We start from the raw sequence: 26386 nt of genomic DNA on the forward strand, positions 1-26386 counted from the left end.
ATTCCCTGAAACTGGAGTTATTGCTAGTTGGGGACCATGATGTGGGTGGCAGAAATGGAGTCTTTCCCTGGCCAGAACTAGTGCTCTTAACTACTGAGCCACCTCTCCAGCCCGCCTCACTTTCTTTTGGGCTGAAGGTTATTGATAATTGAGGAAGTGAAAGCTTCATAAGGAGTTTGGGGCTAGCCTAAACTACATGAAACCCTATCTAAAAAAAAAAAAAAAAAAAAACCAAACAAAACAAAACAACCACTGGCCTTGCTGATATACACAAATCAAGAGTTTATTGATCTCAGGAGATCCAGTTCTTCTCCAGGGACACGTTAGAGGTGCACGGAAGCCTCTTCAGGACTAACGCTCAGAGAAATTTTTGTCCTTTGTCTTCCTAGAGGGGCCCTGCCTTTGTTACTCCCACAATGCAGAACTCCATCTTGTAAACTATTTGTTCTACCAGCGTGTTCTGACACTGGGCCCCATGTACAATCCAGCCCTCAGGAAGCTGAGGTAAGAGGACTGGGAGTTTGAGACTGGCCTCGCTACAGAGTGAGTATCCTGTTTCAAGCAGCACAGCGAGGCCAGGCTCCTGCAGAAGGCCATCAGGCACCACCACGTGAAGGAAGCCTTTCCCTTCTATAGAATTTCCCATGAAAAGTAGAAGCTGAATCAGACAGGGAGAAAGCAAAAGGGAGCTATTTTAAAACACCATCTTGCTGGGCGTGGTGGCACACACCTTTAACGCCAGCACTTGGGAGGCAGAGGTAGGCAGATCGCTGTGAGTTCAAGGCCAGCCTGGTCTACAAAGTGAGTCTAGGATAGCCAAGGCTACACAGAGAAACTCCGTCTCAAAAAACAAAAAAACCACCGTCGTTTGGAGAACTGCTCCACATATTAATGTGTTTGATCCCTTTGTCCTTAATACTGCACTTCAGAGAAAAATCTAGCTCCCATCCTTGGTCATGCGGGTTCTCCTCTTCCAGGCTATGGTAGTCCCCTCTTGGGGTTGAGTGTTCTTCTGCCCTTATGAGGTGTCCATTAGAGGTTAGGGGTTCAAAGGGAAGCCATCCCCGGACTGATGAAGAGCTTGGTATCTGGCTGCCTCTGGAAGGTAGTGGGGGGGGTGGGCAGAGTACCAAGGGTGGGGCGGGGCTTCCTCCATCCCTATCTGAGCGCTCACAGATCCTCCGTCAGCCTTCGGCCTGCACTGGAAGCGCAGCGGAAGCCCAGGTTGTCTGAGGCTGAATCTGGAGTGTTGCCCATCCTGCAACAGAGCAGGGAGAGAAAGTGCATACTGTCAGGGATGGGCTCTGCTGAGAACAGGAGTGCTCTAGTGGTCTGAATGAGAATCACTGCCCGCCCCCCATATTTGAATGCGTAGTCACCAGGGAATGGAACTGTTTGAGAAGGATTAGAAGAATTGGGAGGGGTGGTTTTGCTGGAGGAAGTCTGTCACTAGGGATTGGCTTTGAGGTTTCTTTTTCTTTCTTTTCTTTTTTTTCCCCCCTAGAGACAGGGTTTCTCTGCATAGCCCTAGCTGTCCTGAAACTCACTCTGTAGACCAGGCTGGCCTCAAACTCATAGAGATCCACCTACCTTTGCCTCCCAAGTGCTGGGATTAAAGGCATGTGCCACCACCGCCCAGCCTGTGGGTCAGGATGTAAAGCTCTCAGTTACTACTGTTCTAGCTCCATGCTGGTCTGCCTCTGGCCATGACGATCATGGACTATGCCTCTAAAACTGTAAGCCAGCCCCCAATTAAAATAAATGCTTTCTTTTATAAGAGTTGCCTTGGTCATGGTGTCCCTTCGCAGCAACCAAATAGTAACTAACATAGTTGGCTGAGGGCAAGTCCAGCTAGTGTGCCATTCGGGGTAAGGGGACAGGGTGGTAAGGTGAGCATGGAGGGTGCTCTTAGTGGCCACTGATGAGTGGCTCCCACTCTAAGCTTAGCACAACAGCTAAGGCTAATCCAGACCTTAATCTGGGCCACACCTTCTGCTGGAGGCCTACATAAGGCCATGGAAAACGGAAGCTTTTGCTCTTTCCCTGCTTGCCCTCGCCTTGCTAGCAGGCCCGTTCCTTCACTGGCATTAGCGCCTACTTCTTCGGGGCTCCAGCATATACAGAGGACCAGCAGAGACCGCCGGTGTCCATGAACTGACCAACTTCTGGAACCTTGGACTTTGCTGGGTTGGATGGACCATAGCCTGTAAGTCATTCTAATAAATCCCATCTATCTATCTAAAATCTGAAACTATAAAGCCCGAGGAGTCTTGGCCAAGGCCGACCAAATTGAAGCTGCAGCCATTGAAGCAGAAGCCCCAAGGACTAAATCAACGATGGGGGAGCTACCACTCATCACCGTATGAAACGAGCAGCCCCAGCACCTCCCTGAACCAACGACTATAGTAGTGACTTCTTCTGCATCTAGTAGCTTGATGGCTCGGTTAACACGTATCTCCCGGCCATGACCCAACTGCTGTGCAATTCTATCTCTTTCCCTCTGCCCTGCTAGGTGTGAGAAGGAAGACAGACAGTTCCCTTAGTGCCGCTCAGTCTCAGGAGAGGGTCCCCAGGCTGTTTTGGGGACCTATGTTTACTTCCTATGGTCAGCAGTGCTAGCTTGCTTCTCTTGAACCTTTCAGTGGAGGTTGGATATGCAAGAAGGGTGAGAGGAGTGTGAACCGGATACAAAAATGAGGCGGGTGAAGTAGGAGCTGGAGTGAAAAAAAAAAAAAAAGGGCTGCAGAGGCAGCTCCTGTCCTAGGTCCCAGCTCTGGACCACTTGGGCCCAGGAACCCAGTATCCAGGAGCTCAGCCATGACCACGGAGGCTTGTGGTCCCCTGACCCTTTTTACCTGGTGGTGACTCGAGCCCGGTGATTGGCAGAGCCATCTGCTGTGTCAATCCATGATGCCCCCCGGAGGACGCGCATGTCCTGGCCAGCAGCTTGATATGTGGATGCTGTCCATTCCCACACATTGCCCAGGAGGTCATATAGTCCTACAGTGTAGCAGTGAGCCATCAGTTGGGGAAGTATGGGACTCTCCTACCCGCCAGATGCCCTGGGGAGGATCGGGGAAGAGCTTTCCTCTGCTGCCCTGTCAGGCACTGTGTATGAAAGGAAGTCTTACCATAATTGTTCTGTGGGGGGAAAGCAGTCACTGGTGACAGTCCGTGAAAACCATCTTCAGCTCTGTCACCCTTGGGGAACTTTCCCTGACAAGAGCAACGAAAGTGAAACATTTATCAGCCTGTCCCAAGGCAGGTGCTCCTGACTACCCTGAGGAAAGCCAGGGTCACTCTACTCAGCTGCTTCATAGGCGAAGAACAGTGACCTCAGGTCCCCTTACCATCTAGGCCCTGCATGTCCTGCCAGGGACGGAGGCCCCGGAGCCCGTACACCTCCATATTTCCTTCCTGCTTTTTTTTTTTTTTTAAAGATTTATTTATTTATTTTGTATACAAGTGTTCTGCCTGTATGGACACCTGCACACCAGAAGAAGGCACCAGATCTCATTATAGATGGTTGTGAGCCACCACGTGGTTGCTGGGAATTGAACTCAGGACCTCTGGAAGAGCAGCCAGTGCTCTTAACCACTGAGCCATCTCTCCAGCCCTCCTTCCTGCTTTTACTTAAAGACACCGCCTGTATTTGTTGATGTGATTTGTTCGACTTCATTTTTCTCTGTGTTGCGAGACTAAAGAGATGGCCCAGTGGCTGAGGCTTTTGCTAATTAAGCATGAGGGACCTGAGTTCATATCCTGAGAACCCACAGAAAAGCAGAGCATGGTGGCTCCAATTTGTAACCCCAGTTCTCGGAGGCAGAAACAGGCAGGTCCTGGGGACCGAATGGCCAGCCAGTCTATGAAGTAGAGAGCTCCATCTCCCACTGAGAGGTCCTGTCTCAAAAAATACTGTGGAGGGGCTGGAGGGATGGCTCTGCAGTTAAGAGCACTGGCTGCTCTTCCAGAGGGCTCGGGTTCAATTCCCAGCACCCACATGACAGCTCACAACTGTCTGTAATTCCAGTTCCAGGGCATCTGACCCCATCACACAGACATACATGTGCAGGCACAACACCGATGCACATAAAAATAAATAAATCTTTAAAAAAAAAAAAAAAGCACGCACCATACTTGCAGAGGACCCAAGAGAACCTGAATTCTGTTCCCAGAACCCATGTCCTGGAACTTGCTCTGTAGACCAGGCTGACCTTGAACTCAGAGATCCACCTGCCTCTGCCTCCCAAGTGCTGCAGTTGGCTAAAAATACTATTTTTTGAAATTTTTTTTGTTTTTTTTACGAGCATTGATTGGTTTATATCCCAAAACTATAAAGTGGAGAAGCAACTGAGGGAGGTACCATAGGTGCACCGTTGACTTCCACACATACCTACTTGTACACACATGCAGAGGTCACACATATATGCCCAACACACTGGAGTTCAGCTACAACTGCACTGAGAAGCCCCTCCTACACAAGGGAAGATGACTGGATTGTGATTTGCTTAACACTATGTGACAGTCTGTTGCACTAATCTCTTTTAAGTGACTGTTTACCAATGTTGTAAGGGTGTCAGTGAAATGAAGGTGTTTGCTGCCAAGGACTAGGACCTGGGTTCGATCCCCTGACCAGCATGATGGGAAGAGAGACCCAACTCCCATAGGTTGTCCTCTGACTTCCACAAGTATGCCATGGAATGCATACACTCACATGTTATATTTCTTTTCTTTCTTTCTTTCTTTTTTTTTTTTTTTTTTTTTTTTCCGAGACAGGGTTTCTCTGTGTAGTCTTGGTTATCCTAGACTTGCTTTGTAGACCAGGCTGGCCTTGAACTCACAGCAATCCACCTGCCTCTGCCTCCCGAGTGCTGGGATTAAAGGCATGTGCTGCCGCCACCACCTGGCTATTTTTATTTTATTTTGAGACAGGGTCTCACTAGTGTACGGTCATTTTTTAAATTTTGACTCACTTTCTCAGGAAGACCTTCAACTTGTGACTCTGCCTGGGAGGATAGACTGTCCCTGTTGTCCCTGGCCTTCGCAGTTGTTCCATATAGCACTGTTAGTGCCACCAGCGACTGAAACAGTAGCTCTGCAGGGCTCAAGGCTTGGGGAAGGAGCAAGGCGGGTCTTACCTGCCACAGGTTGGTGCGGTTTGGCTGGAACCAGTTTCCCCACGGATAAACCTGGCCTGCAGGATGGCAAAGAGACGGGAGAGGAAGGACTGGGTGAGAAGAGGGAGCAACAACAACAAAAAACTGTCAGGAAACCAGAAGGTGGGTAGGAAGTGGTGAGGAAGGAGACTGACATCATGCGCTTTCATTCCATCCTAGCTCTCCCCAGCCTGGGAGTAGGCTACACTGCTGGACACCTCACTGCTCACTGTGCTCTCGAGTGGGAGGGAGGCACACACAGACAACGGGGGAAGGCAGGAGGAACCTGCTAGTTGGACTTAACACACATACATCAATAGGTAGGAGGCAACCTCACTTGTCATAGTTTAAAACTGATTACTGGTATAACCTGTTGTTGCCTGGCAGTGGTGGCGCACACCTTTCATCCCAGGGGCAGGGGCAGGCGGATCTCTGAGTTTGAGGCCAGCCTGGTCTATGGAGTGAGTTCCAGGACAGCCAGAGCTACACTGAGAAACCTTGTCTCAAAAAAAAGAAAAACAAGAATCAAACCAAACGAAAAAATATAACCTTGTGTTCATGGAGAATGTAGATGTGCTTAAAGTGGGGAACTGCTTTCCATTCTAAAAACGGTTTACGTAGTGAGGGCTGCAGCATGACAGACTGGTGAGCAGAACCGTGATGGGTTTACCACTAACTCTCTCCCTCTTCCAAGCTGGGCAATGGTGGCGCATGCCTTAAATCCCAGCACTCGGGAGACAGAGGCAGGTGGATTGCTGTGAGTTCAAGGCCAGCCTGGTCTACAAAGTTAGTCCAGGACAGCCAAGGCTACACAGAGAAACCCTGTCTGGAAAAGCAAAAAAAAAAAGTAAATTGTTTTATGTGTTTGGTGTATCTTGCGAATGAAGGACCCTTGTAAGCCAGAAGACAGCACCTTATCTCCTGAACTGCAGTTACACGTGTGTGCTACCGTGTGGGTGCTGGGAATTGAACCCAGTTTTTCTGGACTGGCAGCCAGTATCTTAGCCACTGAGCTATCTCTGTTGATTATCCATGACAGTCCTTTCTCTGTGGCACAGTCTCCCCTTGTAAACTGTGCTTTTGGAGACATCAGGCCGCTAGGCTCCACCCCTTGACTACCAGGCCTGAAGCTGTCCAACAGCTACACCCGGCCCCTCGAGGTGGGTGAGTGGCCGGGCCCCGCCCTGCAGAAACAAACAAACAAACCACCTTAAGATCCAGCCACATAGTTTCCAGGTCACCCTAGAAAGCTCTGCCTTTGCCCCTCCATATAAAGCCTGCCTTTTGCTTAGTTCTCTGCCACCTCTCTCCACCTTCGTATATTTCGCTCACCCTTTAACTCTCTTCTGTGAGGTTTGTTGGGTGTTGTGACTTTGGGGTATACCTTGGCACCAGACACCCAGAGCTCTAACCCTTAAGTCTCTCTAGCCCTGTAATGTCTCTTTTCCCGGTTTTTAGCTTTTCCGGCAGGCATGTTGTAGGTGACCGGTCTAAACTGGATCAGAGAGGAGACCACATACCCTTCAAGCCACCTCGGGCTGCAAACTCCCACTCCTCTTCGGTGGGCATCCGCTTCCCCCGCCAAGCGCAGTAAGCCGCAGCATCGTTCCAGCTCACGTGCACCACCGGAAGCTCCAGTTTCTCTCGGATGCCAGAGCCGGGACCTGCAGGCTGACAGGCAGCTGAAGTGAGCCAGGCGTCTGGGGTGTAGGGAAAGGCTGAAAAGGGCTTGGCTTGGGGGGGACTCGGTTCAGCTTTTACACTAGGTACCGGAAGGAAGTCGTCTCCGTGAGTGAGAACAGTGGTTGCACACACCTGTAATTCCGGCATTCAGAAGGTCGAGGAAGGAGAAGCCTGGGCTACGGAGTAAGATGCCATGAGAAAGGCGGGAGGAGGGAAACAAAAAGATTCTCCAGTCAAGAGAGCAGTAGGAAATACGGAAAAGAATTTAGAGCAGAGGGAATGGGGTTACTCGGATGGAGGCCAGCCTGGTCTACAGAGCCTGTTCCAGGCCAGTCCGGGTTGCACACACAGACCCTGTCTTAAAAACAAAACAAATAAAAGCAACTCAGAATTCCCGGGCTGCTTAGGGGTTTAGAGAAGCCAAATTTCCAGAATGAAACTTAGCAGTGGTAGAAAATAAGGCAGAGGAAGCAATACTCACCTGCCTCCAAAATGCCTTTTGCACTGGCAGCCACCAGAGAACAGACTGCAAAGACAGAGACGGACACAGCATGAAGGCAAGGCGAGCTGACCCCCAGTGAGGACCCTTGATTCGACGCTGAACGGGAAGACTGTGGGCTGGAATCTTTCATGTTTTTATTTTTTGGGTTAGATTTGTTTCTTCTGTTTTTCAAGACAGGGTTTCTGTGTATAGCCTTGGCTGTCCTGGACTCGCTTTGTAGACCAGGCTACCCTCAAACTCACAGTGATCCACCTGCCTCTGTCTCCCAAGTGCTGGGATTTACAGGCATGCACCACCATGCCTGGCCTTTTTTTTTTTTAAAATACTGGGTCTTATTATGTAGACTGAAAGACCTGGAACTCACTATGTAGACCAGGCTGGCCACAAACTCAGAGCACCTCCAGCCTCTGCCTCCCCCAAGTGCTGGGATTAAATGTATACTCCACATAGCTGGTTATAGATGGGATCTTTTTTTTTTTTTTTTTTTTTTTTTAAAGACTTTATTTATTTATTATGTATACAGTGCTCTGCCCACATGTGAGCCCATATGTCAGAAGAGGGCACCAGATCTCAATTTAGATGGTTGCGAACCACCATGTGGTTGCTGGGAATTGAACTCAGGACCTTTGGAAGAACAGCCAGTGCTCTTAACCTCTGAGCCATCTCTCCAGCCCTAGATGGGATCTTTTAAAAGTGATATTCTAGGGTTGGGCATGTAGCTCAGTTGGCAGAGCTCTTGCCTTAGCATGCATGAAGCTCTGGGTTTAGTCCGCATCACTGCGTAAACCTGGTACAATAGCGTTTACCTGTCATCTCAGCGCTTGGGAGGCTGAGGCAGGAGGATCGGTGTTTTAAGATCATCTTTGACTATACAGTGGATTCCCGGCCAGACTGGGCTCCATAATGAGTCTCAGAAAACAAAGCACCCCCAAAATCTAGAGTGATGCCGGGCAGTGGTGGTGCATACCTTTAACCCAGCACTCGGGAGGCCGAGGCAGGAGGATCTCTGTGAGTTCTAAACTAGCCTGGTCTACAGTGTGAGTTCCAGGACAGCCAAAGCCAAGGCTACACATAGAGAAACCTGTCTCGAAAATACAAAAACAAAAACTCCCTTCTGAGCCAGGGTCTCCCTTAAGTGTTCAGGCTGGCCCTGGCCTTGCCGCTCTGCCTCAGTCTCCCAAGTAGTTGACTTACAGGCATATTCATTCATCCCCAGGCCCGGCTTTTACCACCCTGGCTGCTTGTGGTTAACAGGGCAGGGTGTTACTCTCTCTTGCTTCCACTCTGCTCCCAAGTCAGCTACCCAACCATGGCACCCAGGTGACCCTTATCCCTCAGAAGATTCTGCCCAGCTCCCACCTCCACCCGCTCTGTGACCAGGTTCTCTCACCGGCATCTGACTTGCTTGGTTTCTGAGCTCAGGGGAGACAAAATCCTCAAAGACGAAGCTCCATCCAAATGCCTCAGCCTCAGTCCGGTATTTTTTCTCCCTGACAAACTCCCTGGAAGGAGAGAATTCACTTTGCTAGGATTCCACACCCCATCCCGACCTCCTCTGCTTCAGGGAGCCTTGCCTCCTGCAACAGTTCTCACAACCTTCAAGAAACGAACCTGATACTCAGGAGAAATAGGTTTCTTCTGTTTTTTTTTTTCTATGAAAAGTAGTTTTTTTAAAAAAATTAATCTATAAAGGGCAGTTAGGTTTTTAATTGTTGTTACTGTTTTATTTTTCTTATCAAAGGAGTTATGCCTGCAAGGGCATAATTTCTGAATCTTCCACTTCCAGTTACTTAGAATCCTGTCAGTGCATGAAGTCCAACTCCTAACAAAGTGAACGAGACCGTCACCACCAACAGCAGAGATAAAACAAACAAACAAACAAAAACCCGGAAACCTCAGCTGGGTGTAGTGGTGCACGCTTTTAATCCCAGCACTTGGGAGGAAGAGGCAGGCGGATCGCTGTGAGTTTGAGGCCAGCCTGGTGTACAAAGTGAGCCTAGGACATACAGGGCTGTTATATAGAGAAACCCTGTCTCTAGAAACCAAAAAAAGAAAAAGAAAAAGAAAGAAAGAAAGAAAAGCTTAGAATTAGAAAAGATTAGAAAGACTGCTTAGGGGCTGGAGAGATGGCTCAGAGGTTAAAGGCACTGACTGCTCTTCCAGAGGTCCTGAGTTCAATTCCCAGCAACCACATGGTGGCTCTCAACCATTTATAATGTGATCTGATGCCCTCTTCTGATCTGCTGTTGTATGTGCAGGCAGATAACTGTACATAATAATAAATAATAAATCCCTTAAAAAAACAGAAAAACCGCTTAGTGTTCCCCCTCCCCCAAATACCTGAAGTCTTTATTGGTGACTGGAAATACATCAATTGCAAAGGATTTTACTGTCACTTCCCGGGCAGGCCCTTCACCATCTCTGCCATCTGGAGCATCTGTCCCCATCAAAAATCGCCCTCCTGGCAGCTGCACCATGGCAGGAGCCTGGGCATTTCCTGTAGAACAGGACAGTACCAGTAATGCATGCAAATATATGTACACAAATAGGAGTTCACTCATCTCATTGTTTCTTTGTATTATTTTGGGAGTGGTTTCTGAGACAGGGTTTCTCTGTGTAGCCCTGGATATCCTGGAACTTGCTCTGTAGACCAGGCTGGCCTTGAATGCACAGAAATCTGCCTGCCTCTTCCTCCTAGAGTGCTGGGATTACAGGCGTGCACTACCCAGCTAATTTTTTAAAAATTTATTGTGTTGAGACAGGGCTTCAACGTACAGAGCTGGCTTGCCTGGAATTCGCTAGGTACACTGGGCTGGCCTCACACCCACAGAGTTCTACTTGCTTTTGTCTCCTGAGTGCTTAGACTAAAGGTGTGCACTACTAACACACCCAGCTTTCTAAAAATATTTGTATATTTTTAATGTTTGTCTGCATGTATGTACATGCACTGTGTGCATGCCTAGTACCCAAAGAGGCCAGAAGAGGGCACTGCGTCCTCTAGAACTGGAGAGATGCAAGTTGCCGCGTGGGTGCTGGTAACCAAGCCTAGGTCCTCTACAAGAACAGCCAAGTCCTCTTAACTGCTGAGGCATCTCTCTAGACCATACTCCACTATTTATGTAACCCTTTTGCCTCAAACCAAATTAAGAAACAGTAACCTTGCTGGGTGGGTCTGGCACACGCTTTTAATCCCAGCACTATGGTGGTAGAGGCAGGCGGATTGCTGTGAGTTCCAGGGCAGCCTGGTCTACAGAGTTCCAGGACAGCGAGGGCTATGCAGAGAAACCTTGTGGGCAGGGGTGGTGGAGAAAAAAGAAACTAACTTCAAGTCTATTTACATTTTCATCCCCTCTCCATCCCTCCCCACGCCCACTCCTTACCTGACCTCTGGAGACAAGGTCTCTCTATGTAGCTCTGTCTGAAACTCACCATATAGACCAGGCTCGCCTTGAACTCACAGAGCTCTGCCTGCCTCTGCCTCCCGAGTGCTGGGATTAACATGCAAGCCACCACGCCCGGCTCCACCTGCTTCTGTTCATGATGTTTCTATGTCTCTCCCTTTGAACTGTTGAACCCTTTTCTTTTTTCCTTTTTAGAGATGGTGTCTCATGTAGACCGGGCTGGCCTAGAACTGTGTATCTGCCGATGACGCTGAACTCCTGACTCCCCTTTCTCAACCTCCTAGGGGTACGGTTAACAAGTGCCCAGTTTATGTGATTCTGGGGATGGAACCCAGGTTCTGTGCTAAGAAAGCACTGTCCAACTGAACCATCCCCAACCTCAGCCCCAGAATTTGGGCGCATAGGTGTGTTAGAGATTTTTCTGAAATCTGCCTGGCTGATTCTACTTCAACAAGCAAACTAACACTTAAAAAAAAAAAAAAAGTGTAAAGCCAGGCGTGGTGGCGCATGCCTTTAATCCTAGCACTCGGGAGGCAGAGGCAGGCAGATTGCTGTGAGTTCGAGGCCAGCCTGGTCTACAAAGTGAGTCCAGGACAGCCATACATAGAGAAACCCTGTCTTGAAAAACAACAAAACAAAATAAAACAAAACCAAAAAATTTTTAAGCTGGGTGTGGTGGCACACACCTTTAATCCCAGCACAAGGAAGGCACAGGCACATGGAGACTGGTGTGAGTTCAAGGCCAGCCTGGTTACAAAAAAAAAAAAAAAAAAAAGGAATTTTTTTTTTTTTTTAAATGGCTGGGCAGTAGTGGCACGTCTGTAATCCCAGCACTTTGGAGGTGGAGGCAGGCAGATCTGTGAGTTCAGGCCAGCCTGTCTACAGAGTGAGTCTAGGACAGCCAAGGCTACACAGGGAAACCCTGTCTAGAGAAACAAAACAAGGCAAAAAAATTTTTTTAGGGACAAGGTTAAGTCTTCCATCCTTGGCTAGAATCTGTACACACTTGGCAAACATACACATACCTGAAAAATAAAATAACTCTCTCCTGAGCCGGGTGGTGGTGGCGTACGCCTTTAATCCCAGCACTCGGGAGGCAGAGGCAGGCGGATCCCTGTGAGTTCGAGGCCAGCCTGGTCTACAAAGTGAGTCCAGGGCAGTCAAGGCTACACAGAGAAACTCTGTCTCAAAAATAAATAAACAAAACAAAACAAAACAAAAACCCGTAAACAAGGGGCCTTTGAGCTGTGGCTCAGCTGCGAGAGCTTGCTCAGGATCAATCTGGTCTACATTCCAGAGACAGGCTAGCCCAGGCAGACCTATGAATTCGAGGTCAGACTAATTTACGTTCTAGGCCAGACAAGGTGACATAGTTGAGACTCTGCCTCAAAGATAAAGTAGGGTGCTAGCATCTGTGTCTCTAGCACCCACTCACTGGTTTACTGGTTTTTTTTCTTCTGTTCCAGGGATGCTACATGACCTCCTTAGGCGGCAGCACGCTCCTGGTGCACATACACACAAGGAGGCAGAACACTCATGTAATCCAAAAAGTAACTAGAGAGAAAAGGTATTTGGACAGACAGTACTGAGCACTGTTAGCTGTAAGGTGGGGGACGGTGTCGGGTTTTTGTGTATGTGAGTTAGTGTATCTTGAGCTTTCAAAGCTTTTTACAAATAAAAGCTATGGGTGCATCCATGTGCACCAGCCCCAAGCGGGAAGGTGGGACGACAGGGAGAAAAGAAAGCCAGCATGCTCTCAGCCCTCAGTGGCCCAGGCAGGATTGTATACCGTGGCTGTATACCCTGCTTCAAAAACCCAGCAAGCGGCCCGAGGTCCCGCAAAAACCCTCCGAGGCGGGACGGCGGCGGCATCGGCATCTGGAAGGCTGGGCGCAATCTCTTTCCGGTGCTGAGGAATGGGGTATATAGGCACAGGGCCGCACACTGACCTAGCTGAAGCCTGGGGCTGGAGAGGAACCACAGCAGCGACGGGAGTAGGAGCCAGGAACCCATGCCGAGGACGCCAGGACTCAGAACGCAGGCTCGGTCTCCCTCGCGCCTGCGCACTTGCCTGATGCTAAACGCCCTGATTTCGTGACCAATGGCAGGGCGCTCCTTGGGAGCTTGTCTGTAGGGACCGCCCACGAATGAATTGGACACCCTGTGTTGTTCCCAGTAGAGCTGTTTTATCTAATCTGAAAACTTTGGTGTCCATGATGTTAGCAGCAGCCCAGGGTTCTGGGAACTGAACTGCCCGACTACGTAACAGCAAGCACTTCTAAGTAGCTGAGCCATCTCTGCACCCAGATGCCATTCTCTAGTCAGCTGAACTGTGTAACATGAGACCACAGGACTCAAACTTTTATTCCACTCACTGGAAAATACTGAGAACCTCAACGGTTTGACAGGTATGATGCAAAAGCATTAAGTTTAAAAGTTTGGAGAAATAGCCTAAAAGGCTTGTGGGCTGCCCTGGGCTCACTCTGTAGACCAGGCTGGCCTCGAACTCACAGCGATCCGCCTGCCTCTGCCTCCTGAGTGCTGGGATTAAAGGCGTGCGCCACCACGCCCTGCCAAAATCCGTATTTTTCAGTCATCTTTCTTTTGGCTGTTATACTGCAACTGTTTCCCCCACTTGTGTGCTCATGATGTGGGGGTTGGGCTTCTAGAACTGTGATCCCTGCCCCAACCTCCATGTGATAACCTCATATCAATTTATCTTACTTTGTGTGTGTGTTTTGAGACAGTGTTTCTCTGTGTGGCCTTGGCTGTCCTGGACTAACTTTGTAGACCACGTGGGCCTCGAACTCACAGCAATCCACCTGCCTCTGCCTCCCTCCCAAGTGCTGCGACTAAAGGTGTACGCCTGGTTATTTTAAAGATTCATATATTTAAAGAGAATACTCTATCTGCACGTACACCTGTTGTCAGAAGAGGGCATTAGATAACGTTATAGTTGTGAGCCACCATGTGGCTGCTGGGAATTGAACTCAGGACCTCTAGAAGAGCAGATAGTACTCTTAACTGGCTGAGCCATCCCTCCAGTCCCTATTAACGTGTTGTTTGCCCCCTTCTGAGACAGGGTCTCTCTGTGTAGCCTTGGCTGTCCTAGACTCAACTTTGTAGACCAGGCTGGCTTCAAACTCAGCTATCCGCCTACCTCTGCCTCTTGAGTGCTGGGATTATAGGGGTGTGGCGCTGCACCTGGCAGCTTTCTTTAAAAAACAAACCAAAACGTAGTGTTCTGCCTGCCTGTATGCCTGCAAGTCATAAGAGGGCACCAGATCTTATGGTTGGCTGTGGGCCACTATGTGGTTGGTGGGAATTGAACTCAGGACCTTTGGAAGTGCTCTTAACCTCTGAGCCGTCTCTCTAGCCCATCATGTAAGCCTTTCTGAGAGAAGCATTTTAGCAGCTATTTCAAGTGTGAACCAGGCAGTGCTATTATCCCAGTCCTCAGGGAGGTAGAGGCAGTAAGATCTCTGAGTTGAGGCCAGCCTGGTTACAGGGCAGCCAAGGCTACAGAGAAACCCTGTCTCCAAGTCCCCCCCCCACCCAAAAAAGTGAATGAATGATTCAGTAGCTTGACTCCTAAGTATTTATTAGAGACACTATGAAAACCATAAATTACCCAGATGTGTTTTACATTGGCAAGAATTTTACATGTTTAACAGGGGGCTGGCTGGCTAATTTAAAATACATCTGTAACAAAAACAATTATTCTTTTGAGCCGGGGTCTCCTGTAGCCTGGGCTGGTGCGGAACTTCCTGACTTACTACCTAAGCACTAGGCTTACAGCATGCACCACCAGGCTGCTCAGGAAAAACCAGTAGAATTTTTCAAAACACACTTAAGGAACAAGGTAGACAACACGCTTATCTTAATGGGTAATTTGTATCACTGTAGCCAACATCTTGTTCAGTGGGCTAAAAAAGACCTGCTTTGAGTGTACTGATACACTCAGTGAAAAAAAAAAATTTTTTTTTACAGTATTATAATTTGAATAGGTGTCAAATGTCCTGTTCCTTTTTTTCAATCAGGAGATTCTTTTCCAAATCACTTGAAGCTTGGACAAAAACGACCACCCCTCCACATCGTGTTGTGGTATCACAGATTCAGCTGCACCGTAGACTGCTTCAACCTTTTAGAGAGGACATCCCAGCTCTCATGATCTCATCAACCAGGAGAATGTTGGTAGCGATCACAGTACTGGAAGGGGAAGAGAGAAAACACAGCTCAGACACAGACAGCATTTCACCTGGAACTGCGATCTATGCCCAAGTAAAGCCTGGTGCAGAGCCCCCGTCTGCAGTCACCTACCAGGAGTGCAGCAGCTGCTTCTTCACACAGTAGTTATCCCACACGCCCATTTCTGCAGCCACCATTGGCTCACCTGCAAACAGCCACACATCATCAAATGCCCTTTTCAAGGAAACATTCTATTTTACCAATTCTAGAACAGAAACCAAAGGCCAACTGAGACTATTCTTTAAGATAGTATGTAGCCCAAGCCAGCATCCAGGCTGTGTTCCTGCTGCCTCAGTTCTGCGGGATTACAGGCTGTAGCACGTCAACCTCAGGATCTTTACAACATAAAGGAACAGTACTGCTCATCACTGACTACTCACAGGAGCCATCCAACCACTGCTCCTAGGCACATCTGTGACGCGTGGTTGATCCCTTTATAGCAATGACTTATAGTCAAGAAGTGTTCATTGCTTACCAAACAATTGGATACCCCTGTTCTGGACACACTCCCAGGCTCCCGACATCCCTAGTTCCCAAATCTCTTAAGTTAGCGACAATACTGACAATAGGCTTTCTGCTTTATAATGTACTTTTGTGGCACAGGGGCTAAAGGCAGGGATACCACCATAACACTAAACCATCCACTCTATACATGTTGTGTTGACTGTTACCTTTTCCCCAGCTTTACTCCACCTAGTTTTACCCCCACAGGCAAGGTGCAGTGTTCTCACCTGTGTTCAGATCCACACCTACAAGCTGACCGGAGTCTGAATGTTCAGCTTGAACTTTAACTAATGTTTCCTGAAGGTCAAAACCAGAGTTCTGCGCAAGAACCTAGTGAACAAATTTAAATCTTGAAAAGACACATTGAGAACTGAGGGTTAAGCCTACAATAAGTGAGTATTTCCTTTTATCCTTCAACAACCAGTGAGCTGGTGCCTCGAAGCTGTGTTTATCTGTTTGCTTAGCCTCCCTTCTTGCCGTGTGGCTACTAGCCATCAATTCGCGCCTGACCTCCACACCTGCTCTCCCCTCCTGTACAGTTGCAGAGATTTACAGCTTGCCTGTCCTAGGGTGTGGTAGGGTGGGTATTCTTTTAAACCCCACCCACCCAGGGCTGAGGAAATACTGACTTGCTACAAATACCTGTGGCTGGCCTGCAATTCCTTATGCAGACCAGGCTGGCTGAGACCTGCCTGCCTCTGCCTCACAAGTGCCAGGGTTAAAGGCATGTGACGCTACAAGCAGGTTGACCTAATGTAGGAAACTAATATTTACAATTAACTGTAGGAAAAGGCTGTCAGCAAAGAAAACTAGGACTTAAGTAAATACTCAAACCTTGGGAATAATGAGCAAGGCATCTGCAAATGCCTGGACTCCAAGCTGAGCCCTGCCCTTCACACTCGGCTTGTACTTAATCAGAGCTTCTGCCATTGCCACCTCTACTGCACCAGCACCGGGAACAACACAGCCTGTGGGGCAAGGAAAGAGGAATTGCTAGGTTATAGAGAAAGAGATAAAACCCACAAAACAAAAATTGAAGTTTAAGATTCATTACAAGCCGGACGTGGTACGGCATGCCTTTAATCCCAGCACCTGGGAGGCAAAGACAGGCAGATTTCTGTGAGTTCAAGGCTAACCTAGTCTAGCAAGCAAGTCTAGGACTGTCCTGTCTCGACAGCCAAAACAACTCATTATAAAGGGGAATATACATACCAGGTGACTAACTTCTTATGGATTCAGCACACGTTTGTGATCAGTTATATACACAGCATATCTATTCTGCAGTAATAGAGATGGAACTACAGGTCTCAGACACACCAGGCATGCGCTGTACCAACAGGCAACACCCCCAGCTCAGACTTCCTTTTTAAGGCACAAGCACTCAGTAACTGATAGCCAAATGGTCCAACCTAACTACAAGTAGCCGATAGCTCAAGAGCCACCAGTTTTAGTTGCTTATTTGTACTTATTTTTAATAATGATAATACCATAAAAAATAGCATATCAATCATTTTAAAGGAAGACTTTACTCTTGCATGGTGTCTGGCTGTGTAAATTACTGACTAAAGAACACAGTATTCAGCCATGCCTTTTAGACCAGCAACAAGAACATATCAAGTATATATGATGTCACTCGTACCATCATCAATAGCATTTTTGACAGCCCTCAAGCCATCTCTTATTGCATCCTTGATTTGAGTCAGCGTGTGCTTATTTGGTCCTTTAACCAGTAATGTAACAGACCGGGGATTGTTACATTTCTCAATAAAGGTGAACTTTTCTTCACCCTGTGTAGAAGAGAAAATTACTGTCAAAAACAGGTTATCAGTAAGCATGGAGGTGCACACCTTTAATCCCAGCATTTGGGAGGCAGAGGCAGGCAGATCCACTTTGAGTTTGAGGCCAGCCTGATGTTCAGAGTGAGTCCAGGACAGCCAAGGCTACAGAGAAACGCTGTCTCAGAAAAAGAAACAAAAAACACCCCAAAACCTGATGTAACCATTATTAAGTTGCCCAGGTCCAGTAAATAACCTCTACCCATGCACTTCTGATTAGCCTCAATTAAACTCAGTTCAAAGAGCCTTATTCAGAGTTCTAGGCCAGCCCAGGCAGTATACTGAGACCTTGTCTCAAAATACATAAATTTGCTTAATCACTGATAAACAAAATACTCCTGTCTTTAGGAAGAAAATGCTTACCAGTGTGTACTCATAGACAAGGCCTGCGTGGCCCAGACAGTCAGGGTTCAGGTCATCTAAGGAGTTCAGAGCGACCCCACCACAGGCAAGTGTCAGCCTGCAACGGTGAAGCACATTAAGGGGAAATAGTTAGCCAAGTCGGTTATGATCAAGAAGACCAACAATCTTGAGGAAGTCTCAGAATTGCATGATGAAAGTGTATTTTACACCTTTAATCGCAGCACTCGGGAGGTAGAGGCAGGCAGATCACTGTGAGTTTGAGGCCAGCCTAGTCTACAAAGCGAGTCCAGAACAGCAAAGGCTACACAGAGAAACCCTGTCTCAAAAACAACCAAACAAAAAAACAACTCTCCCCAAACCCAACCAAACAAAAAGAAATTGTATTTTAACCCAGGGCCCTCCGACTCATCATAAAACAGTTGGTAAATGACCCTAAACCTCCATCTAAACGTCCCTGCCAAGGCCATTAAGCACGATTTCACAAGACTAACATGTGGACAGGGCTCTGTGGAAGAGTGTTTCTCAGGAGCCTTCCTTCTCCCTTGTTTTTAATTTTGAATGACTGGTTGAGAGGTGTGCGGGCCAACTAACTGTCTCCACTGCCCCAGTGGTGTCAGGGTTAAAGGTTTGGGTGCAACCGTACCTAACGTACTTCCACTTTCAGCTGCTTTCTCTAAAACTCAAAGAAAGAAAAAAAAAAGTGGGAGGGGGCTGGAGAGATGGATCAACAGTTAAGAGCACTGGCTGTTCTTCCAGAGGTCCTGAGTTCAATTCCCAGCAACCACATGGTGGCTCACAACCAGCTATGAGATCTGGTGCCCTCTTCTGGTGTGCATGAAGATAGTGTTCTCACATACATAAGATAAATAAATCTTAAGGGAAAAAAAAAAAAGTGGGAGAAATAGTGCAGCATTGAGTACCTAGAGCCTCTTGCATATAAACCCAGGCTCGGCCCATACCGCCCACATGTTGACTGCGCATCTTTACTCCCCAGTTCTAGTCAGTGCCCTAAACTGACCTCTATGGACAGTCAATGCCCATGATACATAGGCATGCAAAATACAGATGGCACAGTGGCACACGCCTTTAATACCAGCACTCAGATGGCAGAGGCAAACAGATCTCTTTGCATTTGAGGGCAGCTAGGCCTGTCTTAAAAATGTCAATGATATGAAAAAGACAAATATGCTTATCCACTCATAGAAGGTTTCAAAGGCAAGGGGAAGAAAAAAAAAAAAAAAAAAAGTGACAGGGATGATGACCACAGCAGTAGCTGTAGTGCCAATGAAGTCTACTTTCGTGAGCATGTAAGAGTCCACGGTGGTAGCCGGGCGTGGTGGCTCACGCCTATAATCCCAGCACTCGGGAGGCAGAGGCAGGCGGATCGCTGTGAGTTCGAGGCCAGCCTGGTCTACAAAGTAAGTCCAGGATGGCCAAGGCTACACAGAGAAAAACCCTGTCTCGAAAAACCAAAAACAAACAAACAAACAAACAAAACAACAACAACAAAAAAGAGTCCACGGTGGCCAGAAGAGCTTCTGAGCCCTGAAACTAGAGTTACAGTTGTCTGTGAACCATCATGTGGGTGTTGATAACTGAACTCAGGTGCTCCTTAAGAACATTAAATATTTCTAAGAACAGAGGCAGCTCCTCAGGCTCCCTGCACTTTTAAAATGGTTAAAATAATGGCTGGCAATGGTGTTTCTTGTCTGTAGCCATGTGCTCGGGGGGCTGAGGACTGCAGAGCTCAGGCCATAGAGTGAAGTTACAGGGTAAATTTGGGGCCTGTAATAGGGCCTCAAAGTTAAAGTCTGAACCTATCAACCTGAGTTCGATCCCTGGGATGCACAGGGTAGGAGAGCCGACCTCTGGATACTGTTCTCACACTTACATCTGTGTGTTGTGACATGCACAAAGGTAGACTTTTGTTTTGTTTTTCAAGACTAGGCTTCTCTGTGTAGCCTTGGCTGTCCTGGATTCACTTTGTGTGCTGGGATTAAAGGCTTGAGCTACCATGCTTGGCTAAAGGATTACTCTAACTCCTTTGCAAAGTAGTAAGTTGGCTTTCACTCACCTCTCCATGTTTCTCCTCTTTGCTCTGCGCAGAGCTACGATACCTTCTTTTGCAAGGGCATCTAAGGAAAACGGGTCAATCCCCTGAATAAAAACAAAGAAATTTCAATAACCTTCACTTTAGTAATAAGCAAGATTGATTCATAATTTTAAGTTCTTACCTTTTGATTAATGACGACAAATCCTTTATCAGAATCACCACAGACTTTATTTTTCAGTTCTATTATTTTTTTAACTCTATCTTCAATGAATTTTCTTTCAGCCTTTACTAGCTTCTCTCTCTCTTCTGCACTCTTGTAAAAAAACCCAGAATTCACTTCTCTATTTAAAGAAAAAAAGGCATAGAAAAGGAGAGATTTCTGTATTTACCTTAGTTTTACAGGATGAAGGGGCTGCATTAGGCTGGACACATTCTAAGCAAGTGCTCTACCACTGAGTTACAGACAACCCAAGCCCCGCTTGTTCGCATTACCACCCCTACAGTGGGTAAAAGGAATGTCAACTTCCTCCCATTCTGAAGGGACCATAGACTCACGTTTTCTCATATTCCAGGGACACGTTGCATGTGAGGATGTAGGCATTTTCTACTCTTTTCTTCATGTCAGGATGCCGTGCTCCATGATCCAAAACAAGACCTCTGATTAAGCTTTAACACAGGAAAAGTTTTTTTTTTTTTCCCTTTTTTCGAGACAGGGTTTCTCTGTAGCTTTGGCTGTCCTGGACTCGCTTTGTAGACCAGGCTGGCCTCGAACTCACAGCGATCTGCCTGCCTCTGCCTCCCGAGTGCTGGGATTAAAGGCGTGCGCCACCACGCCCGGCCCTAACACAGGGAAATTTTATACTACTTCTATTTACATACACCAGCCAGGAGAATGACACACACTAATAACCGCTGCAGTGTGATTGTCATGCGCGTTCACTCATTTCTATAAGTTGTTTTAAAAAACTTTTTGAGGCTAGAGAGATGGCACAGTGGTTAAGAGCACTGACTACTCTTCCAGAGGACCTGGATTCAATTCCCAGCAACTTTATGGCAGTTCACAACTATCTGTAACTCCAGCTCCTGAGGATCTGATGCCCTCACACAGACATACATACAGACAAGACACCAATGCAAATAAAAACAAACTTAAGGTCAAATGAGAAAAGGCAATGCTGTAAGACACAGGACAGCTGCCCAAGCAGAAATAACCACCCTGCATGTCTACAAGCAGCAGACTATCAAACTGTGATCACTTTAACTATCTTAAAGAAATGTTTTTGGCTAGGGATGGATGCACACACTCGGGAAGCAGAGGCAGGGGGATTTCTATGAATTCCTGGCCAGCCTTGTCTACAAAAGTGGTTAGGAAAGACTGCCCAGAGAAATCCTCTCAAAAAAACAAAAGGAAAGCTTTCAAACTAGAATCTTTGAACAAAGTTTTAATTAACCAGCAGTCTTCCTGTTAGTGCACTGTCCTAAAGCCTATCAATAAATGCTCACTGATGTTCATATTTCTGAGTCACACTGACCACACACAGAGCACAGCCCTCCTTCTTTTCAATAGTCCATGCTACTTAGAGCAAATGCCACACCCAGTAACCTATCCAACACAAACCTGACCAGCTGAAGGGCCACTCAGCGGCAGAAAGCACTTCAAAGCCTTCTTGTACCTACCTTGTATCAGTTTCAGATTTATGCTTCATCTCCATGATCTCAACCATGAAGAGGTCAATGGGCTCATCGTTTTTCTTAATGGCCAAAATGGAGTCTACTACAGCCTATGAGATAACCATTAATAAATGTAATTTGCAGAAGTTGACACAATGTATGTTCTTTAGACAAATGTAAAAGACTAAAGTAATTTTTGTCTTTAAAACTTCACCCTGTAACTGTCTGGAGAATTAGCATCACCGTTATCTATTTCAAACTCACCCTATCCCCAAACACACATAACTACACCTTACAACAATTTACTTTTACAATAAATTTATAGTTTATTGAGACCTAGCAGAGTGAAGTCTCCCACAGCATCAGGAGAGAAATGTTAATTTGATTTGACCCTGACATACAATATCAAGCTGCCAATTCCTTTACATGTGCAGGGGAGAATAAAGAGCCAACTAGAGGCTTTCTAAAACATAGTGTCAGTTATTCTCCCCAAACCTGGCCTGGTAACAATTTAATCTTCCAACTTTGAAGACAGATTCCTTTATTACTGCCTAGAGGAAACCCTAACCCCCTTTTCTACACAGCATTCGTGTGAAGTTGCTACAGGTTTAATGCTAGCAACAGGTGTTTGTGTAAGCCTTCCCCTGTGCATTGTATCATACGCACACACTGTGCTTAATACAAACCTCGGTTAAGACATCTGCAAGTTCAGCATGAACTTTAGTTCGTAGAGATGTTCTGGCCACATCGATGAGTGTTTCTCTGTCCATCTCTCTGCTTACTTTGACTTGTTCCAAAAATTGGAGTGCCTTCTCCTTTGCAGCTTCAAAGCCTTCAGTTATTATTCTGGGGTGAAGACCCTATAAACAAGATGGCCAGAAAAGCAATGCAAACACATGCACCTTCAATTAGCCACTATGGAATTCAAGCCCAGTAACATGTGAAGGGACCCCTAGGCCATTCATGCATAATACAATTAAGACAACATGATGTGCTGATCATCTGAATACATTAAAAAGGATAACACTCCTTTCAACGCAGAGGAAAAGAACAGACTTCACTCTAGCACAGAGTCAAGGCCAAGAGCACTACAGAGCACACTTGGGTGTTCACTGTGCAATCACAAACATGAAAATCAAAACTGGCTCCTAAAATGTTGCTGTCAGTCTAAGAGGTTCTTATCTGAAGTTAATTCACATCATTTTAAAATATTACTCAAAAGAGAGAGACCAGGCCAGATGTGGGGGCAGTAGCAGGCAGATGTCTGTGGGTTTGAGGCTAGCCTGTTAAAATATAAATATGTAAACCATTTACATATAGTTGACCTTTTCTTCATTCATGTTGGACCAGGATAAAGACCGGCACAGGCTCTCAGATTTAATCAAGCAGCTCACCTATGGTGTGCCCTCAGCTGGCATCACATCAGTTTGCACCAAGAACCCACCAAGCAACATACCACAAAGAAAAAAATCATGTGTACCTCAGAAATGTAGAGATCCGCTTGCTTCAGCAGCTCCCCAATGATTAGGACATTGGACGTAGTACCATCACCAGTTATGTCGTCCTGGGCTGTAGCCACTTTTGCTATTAAAGAGGCTGTTGGGTGTTGAATTTGCTGAAAGTAGAATAAAAACTATGTAAATGACTAATAACATTACCTGGGGTAAAAACACAAGATAGACTTCTTTTAAAGCCTTCTACTTAAAACTGGCCAGCCGGGCCACATTTTGCTTGAATTTTCAAGTCATTCCCTTTTCTGGGATTTGACTACAGGACCTGAAAGCTCTGATGAGGGAAATGGGGGCTTGGATCAATTTAATTTGACCCCTGGGACAAATATGGTAATTATGATAAAATACATGTCCACCACAGCATGAGGCGGACAGCTTTAATCTCAGCATTCAGGAGGCAGAAGCAGGAAATCACTAGGAGTTTGACAACAAACAAAAAACCAAAGTACGGACATTTTAATTTCTCCTGTTGTTGAGTGGAAAGGTGAGGGCTTGTTGTTGTTGTTGTTTTTTTTTTTTTTTTTTCTTTCCTTCCCGGTTGCCCTATTTTTGAGATAGAATCTGGCTTTGAACTCACGAGGTCTTGCTGAGTACTGGGATCAAGTGTGCTACCATACTTGCCTAAAGTAGAAACAGCAATCTTTCATACACTATTTTTTTTAAAGCTCAGACTAAGTAGGCCCAAACCAATACAAAACCAGGTTTCCAAATACCTGTGTCAGACTATATTTCCTCACCCAGCATATTACTTCCTATATTTCTGCTTTAAAGAAAATGATGAGCCAAAGAAGAATTTTATCCACCTCGAGAATAAATGGGAGGACAAGATATATTTTTTAAACTTACTATGGCCAGCTCTTACCATTTCATGAAGCAGCACATTGCCGTCTTTAGTAAGCTTGATGTCTCCAGCGCCAGACACGAGCCTGTAAAGCGGGCAGGAATTGATGAGCAAGAGTATGACTTTTTCAGAAAGGAAAAAGAAAAAAAAAAAAGTCAACTAAGACTTTCTTAAAGAAGCCAAAGGGAAGCCAGGCGTGGTGCCGCACGCTTTTAATCCCAGCACTTGGGAGGCAGAGGCAGGTGGATCGCTGTGAGTTCGAGGTCAGCCTGGTCTGCAAAGTGAGTCCAGGACAGCCAAGGCTACACAGAAAAACCCTGTCTTGAAAAAACAAACAAACACCCGAAAAAAAGCCAAGGGGAGGTAGTGGTTCTGTTTCTCCCTCTCTTTTTTTTTCCTTCAGCCAGAGGAGATCAGTCAGACTCTATCTCAAAATATACATTATGAGAAGTCTCACAACGGAGAAAGAGGTGTAAACGGGAGGAGGCCAAGGGAATATGACACGAAAGCGGGTGCAATTCGGGGAACGGGTCCAAGAGGGGAGAAAGAAAGGAAGTGAGTAAGAAGAAACTAAAATAAAGCGCTACGTCCCAGTGAACTTCATTAATTTGCTAACTACAAGGAAAGAAAAGAAATTCTGGGCACAGGAAGGGTGCACACGGCATCCTCTTCCCCCAAATGGAGTGGGTGCGACTGGCAACCCCGAAAGGCGCGAACTCGGGCGGTTAGGATGGAAGATCGCACAGGCATTATAGAAAAATGTCAGCGCGAAGGCCCGGGGCCACCGACCCGCCAGGCCCACCCTCCCGCCAGCCCAGCCTTACATCTTCATGGTGCCCTTCGGCCCCAAATTGGTCCTCAGGACATCCTGCAGGCCCCGTGCCGCGCTGATGTTCACCGCCAGCGCTGCCTGAGCCCGGGCCACTTCGGCCTTAGGGTTTAAGCTCTTCACCGCCGCCATGCTGGCCGAGCACAGGGAGAGGCCGAGAACAACGTGCTCTATGCGGGTCTTCTCGAAAAGTCTTACGTACCTGGCCCGCCCCCAGCGTGCCTACGGGGCACTTCCATTGGGCTACGGCTCTGGTAGTGCTCTTTGATTGGCTCACTAGGACGCCAGTCTCTAGGCCCCGGCCGCCACGCCCAGTTGCGGCGTCATTGTGCATCCGAGAAACTTGTTCTCTGGCAGTCGGCGCTCCGAATCTTAAGGTTCCGTTGTGGTCGACGCCCATTGTTGATGATCCGGGACTTTAAGGACTTAATGAGCGGCGGTTGCGGGGCCTAATGTGCAAGAAAAGTCCCACAGGTCGTTTTTGAGGAATGTTCGGGCTCCGCAATGTGGGCGTGACACGAAGCAGAGGCATCGGCTGGACTTCCGGATGCTTCCCTCAACACTCTCGCGAGGTTTCCCAGATTTCGGATTTTTTTATTTTTTATTTATATTTATTATTTATCCGTAAACGTGGGAACACAGAAGGAGCATCCCTCCCCGGTACCCTGGTGGGTTAAGACTGGGAAGGGGAAAGTATGCCGTGTAGAAAGTACTAGATGGCTTGCGTTGGGCGTTGAGAAGATTCAAGCGTTAGCCCCTTTCTAGGGCTCCGGTCATTGAGGCTGATTCGAAGACAGGGTGGGTGTTTTGTTGAGTTTCTGTTTTTAAATTAATTATATTTTTTTAATGTGAAACGATAAAGTCTCACTGTGTGGTCTGGCTAGACTACTCACTGTGTTGCCTGGATTGACAATCCAGTAGAAAGCCTAACAGTCCTCCAACCTCCACAGTGAAGTGAGCTACTAAACCTACTGAAAACTCAAACATGGTTGGGCAGTAGTGCCCAGCCTATGAAAGGCCTCCTTTAAACATTAAAAAAAAAAAAAAAAAAAAAGAATATTAAATGTAGCCGGGCGGTGGTGGAGCACGCCTCTAATCCCAGCACTCGGGAGATAGAGGCAGGTTCATCTCTGTGAGTTCGAGGCCAGCCTGGTCTACAAAGGGAGTCCAGGACTTGCAAGGCTACACATAGAGAAACCCTGTCTCTAAAAACATAAACAAACAAACAAACAAATAAGTAAATAAATAAAATTAAGTGTATAGGTGTTTCCCCTGCTGGGATGTCTGAGCACTTAGGTATAGCTAAGTGCTGAATTTTTAAATGCTATCTGAATTTATAAACATGTACATAAATGTGACTCACTTCTCCACACATGACAATTCATAATACCGCTGGGTGTATCATACTGACCTATACTGGAGATTTTTGCCGTTTTGATAGAACTAAGGAATTCTCATTTTCCTCAACCTGTGTGTTACTCATTATAACAAGGATACAGAGCCAGGCACAGTGGCACATGGCTTTAATCCCAGCACTAGGGAGGCAGGCAGAGATCTCCGTGAGGTCAAGGCTAGCCTGGTCTACATAAAAAGTTCCAGGCCAGCGGTGGCTACATAGTGAGACTATCTTGAAAAAAAAAAAAAAAAAGAACGAACTATGGGGACTGCAGCTCAGTGGTTGAGCGCTGGTTTAGCAGGGGCAGAGGCCCTGGCTGCAATCCCAGCACCGAACATTTCAAAAGAGTTATTCCCTATCCTCTGCCTGGAGTAAATGTACTATGTTTTTTTG

The 26386-nt window shown here is 46.9% G+C and overlaps 2 protein-coding genes and 2 non-coding genes across 4 annotated transcripts; all 4 read right to left on the bottom strand.

Moving 5' to 3' along the window:
• Nucleotides 1-1140: 1140 nt before the first annotated feature.
• Nucleotides 1141-12797, bottom strand: Sumf2 (sulfatase modifying factor 2). The gene is made up of 9 exons (XM_051161390.1): nt 12692-12797; nt 9682-9838; nt 8732-8843; nt 7321-7365; nt 6677-6827; nt 5139-5194; nt 3132-3216; nt 2856-3000; nt 1141-1258 (listed from the first exon to the last, which is right to left on the bottom strand). The coding sequence occupies exons 1-9, from the start codon at nt 12753-12755 to the stop codon at nt 1171-1173; spliced, it is 903 nt and encodes a 300-aa protein (XP_051017347.1). The 5' UTR covers nt 12756-12797; the 3' UTR covers nt 1141-1170.
• Nucleotides 12798-14326: 1529 nt separating this feature from the next.
• Cct6a (chaperonin containing TCP1 subunit 6A) lies at nt 14327-24791 on the bottom strand. Its single transcript, XM_051161391.1, has 15 exons — nt 24593-24791; nt 23790-23853; nt 22897-23031; nt 22103-22276; nt 21423-21526; nt 20301-20411; nt 19927-20086; nt 19767-19849; nt 17693-17789; nt 17134-17281; nt 16329-16462; nt 15722-15824; nt 15063-15135; nt 14570-14951; nt 14327-14505 (listed from the first exon to the last, which is right to left on the bottom strand). The coding sequence occupies exons 1-14, from the start codon at nt 24727-24729 to the stop codon at nt 14879-14881; spliced, it is 1596 nt and encodes a 531-aa protein (XP_051017348.1). The 5' UTR covers nt 24730-24791; the 3' UTR covers nt 14327-14505; nt 14570-14878.
• On the bottom strand, nt 16952-17082 carry LOC127204094 (small nucleolar RNA SNORA15). The gene has a single exon (XR_007832445.1). It is a non-coding gene; the product is annotated as a small nucleolar RNA SNORA15 (small nucleolar RNA).
• LOC127204101 (small nucleolar RNA SNORA22) lies at nt 22404-22536 on the bottom strand. Its single transcript, XR_007832450.1, has one exon. It is a non-coding gene; the product is annotated as a small nucleolar RNA SNORA22 (small nucleolar RNA).
• Nucleotides 24792-26386: the final 1595 nt, after the last annotated feature.

The sequence above is a fragment of the Acomys russatus genome, chromosome 19 (genome assembly GCF_903995435.1).
Source record: "Acomys russatus chromosome 19, mAcoRus1.1, whole genome shotgun sequence".
Taxonomy (NCBI): Eukaryota; Metazoa; Chordata; class Mammalia; order Rodentia; family Muridae; genus Acomys; species Acomys russatus.

Excerpts from the sequence above, each read along its gene's own strand:
- Sumf2 (XM_051161390.1), bottom strand. The coding sequence starts at position 12,755 with ATGGGTTCCTGGCTCCTACTCCCGTCGCTGCTGTGGTTCCTCTCCAGC. Across the intron at positions 5,195-6,676 it reads AGCCCGAGGTGGCTTGAAGG|GCCAGGTTTATCCGTGGGGA; the intron begins GTATGTGGTCTC and ends GCCATCCTGCAG. Across the intron at positions 3,217-5,138 it reads ACCGCACCAACCTGTGGCAG|GGAAAGTTCCCCAAGGGTGA; the intron begins GTAAGACCCGCC and ends TGCTCTTGTCAG.
- Cct6a (XM_051161391.1), bottom strand. The coding sequence starts at position 24,729 with ATGGCGGCGGTGAAGAGCTTAAACCCTAAGGCCGAAGTGGCCCGGGCT. Across the intron at positions 15,825-16,328 it reads CCTTGCTCATTATTCCCAAG|GTTCTTGCGCAGAACTCTGG; the intron begins GTTTGAGTATTT and ends TTTGTTCACTAG. Across the intron at positions 14,952-15,062 it reads AAGCAGCTGCTGCACTCCTG|TACTGTGATCGCTACCAACA; the intron begins GTAGGTGACTGC and ends TTCCCCTTCCAG.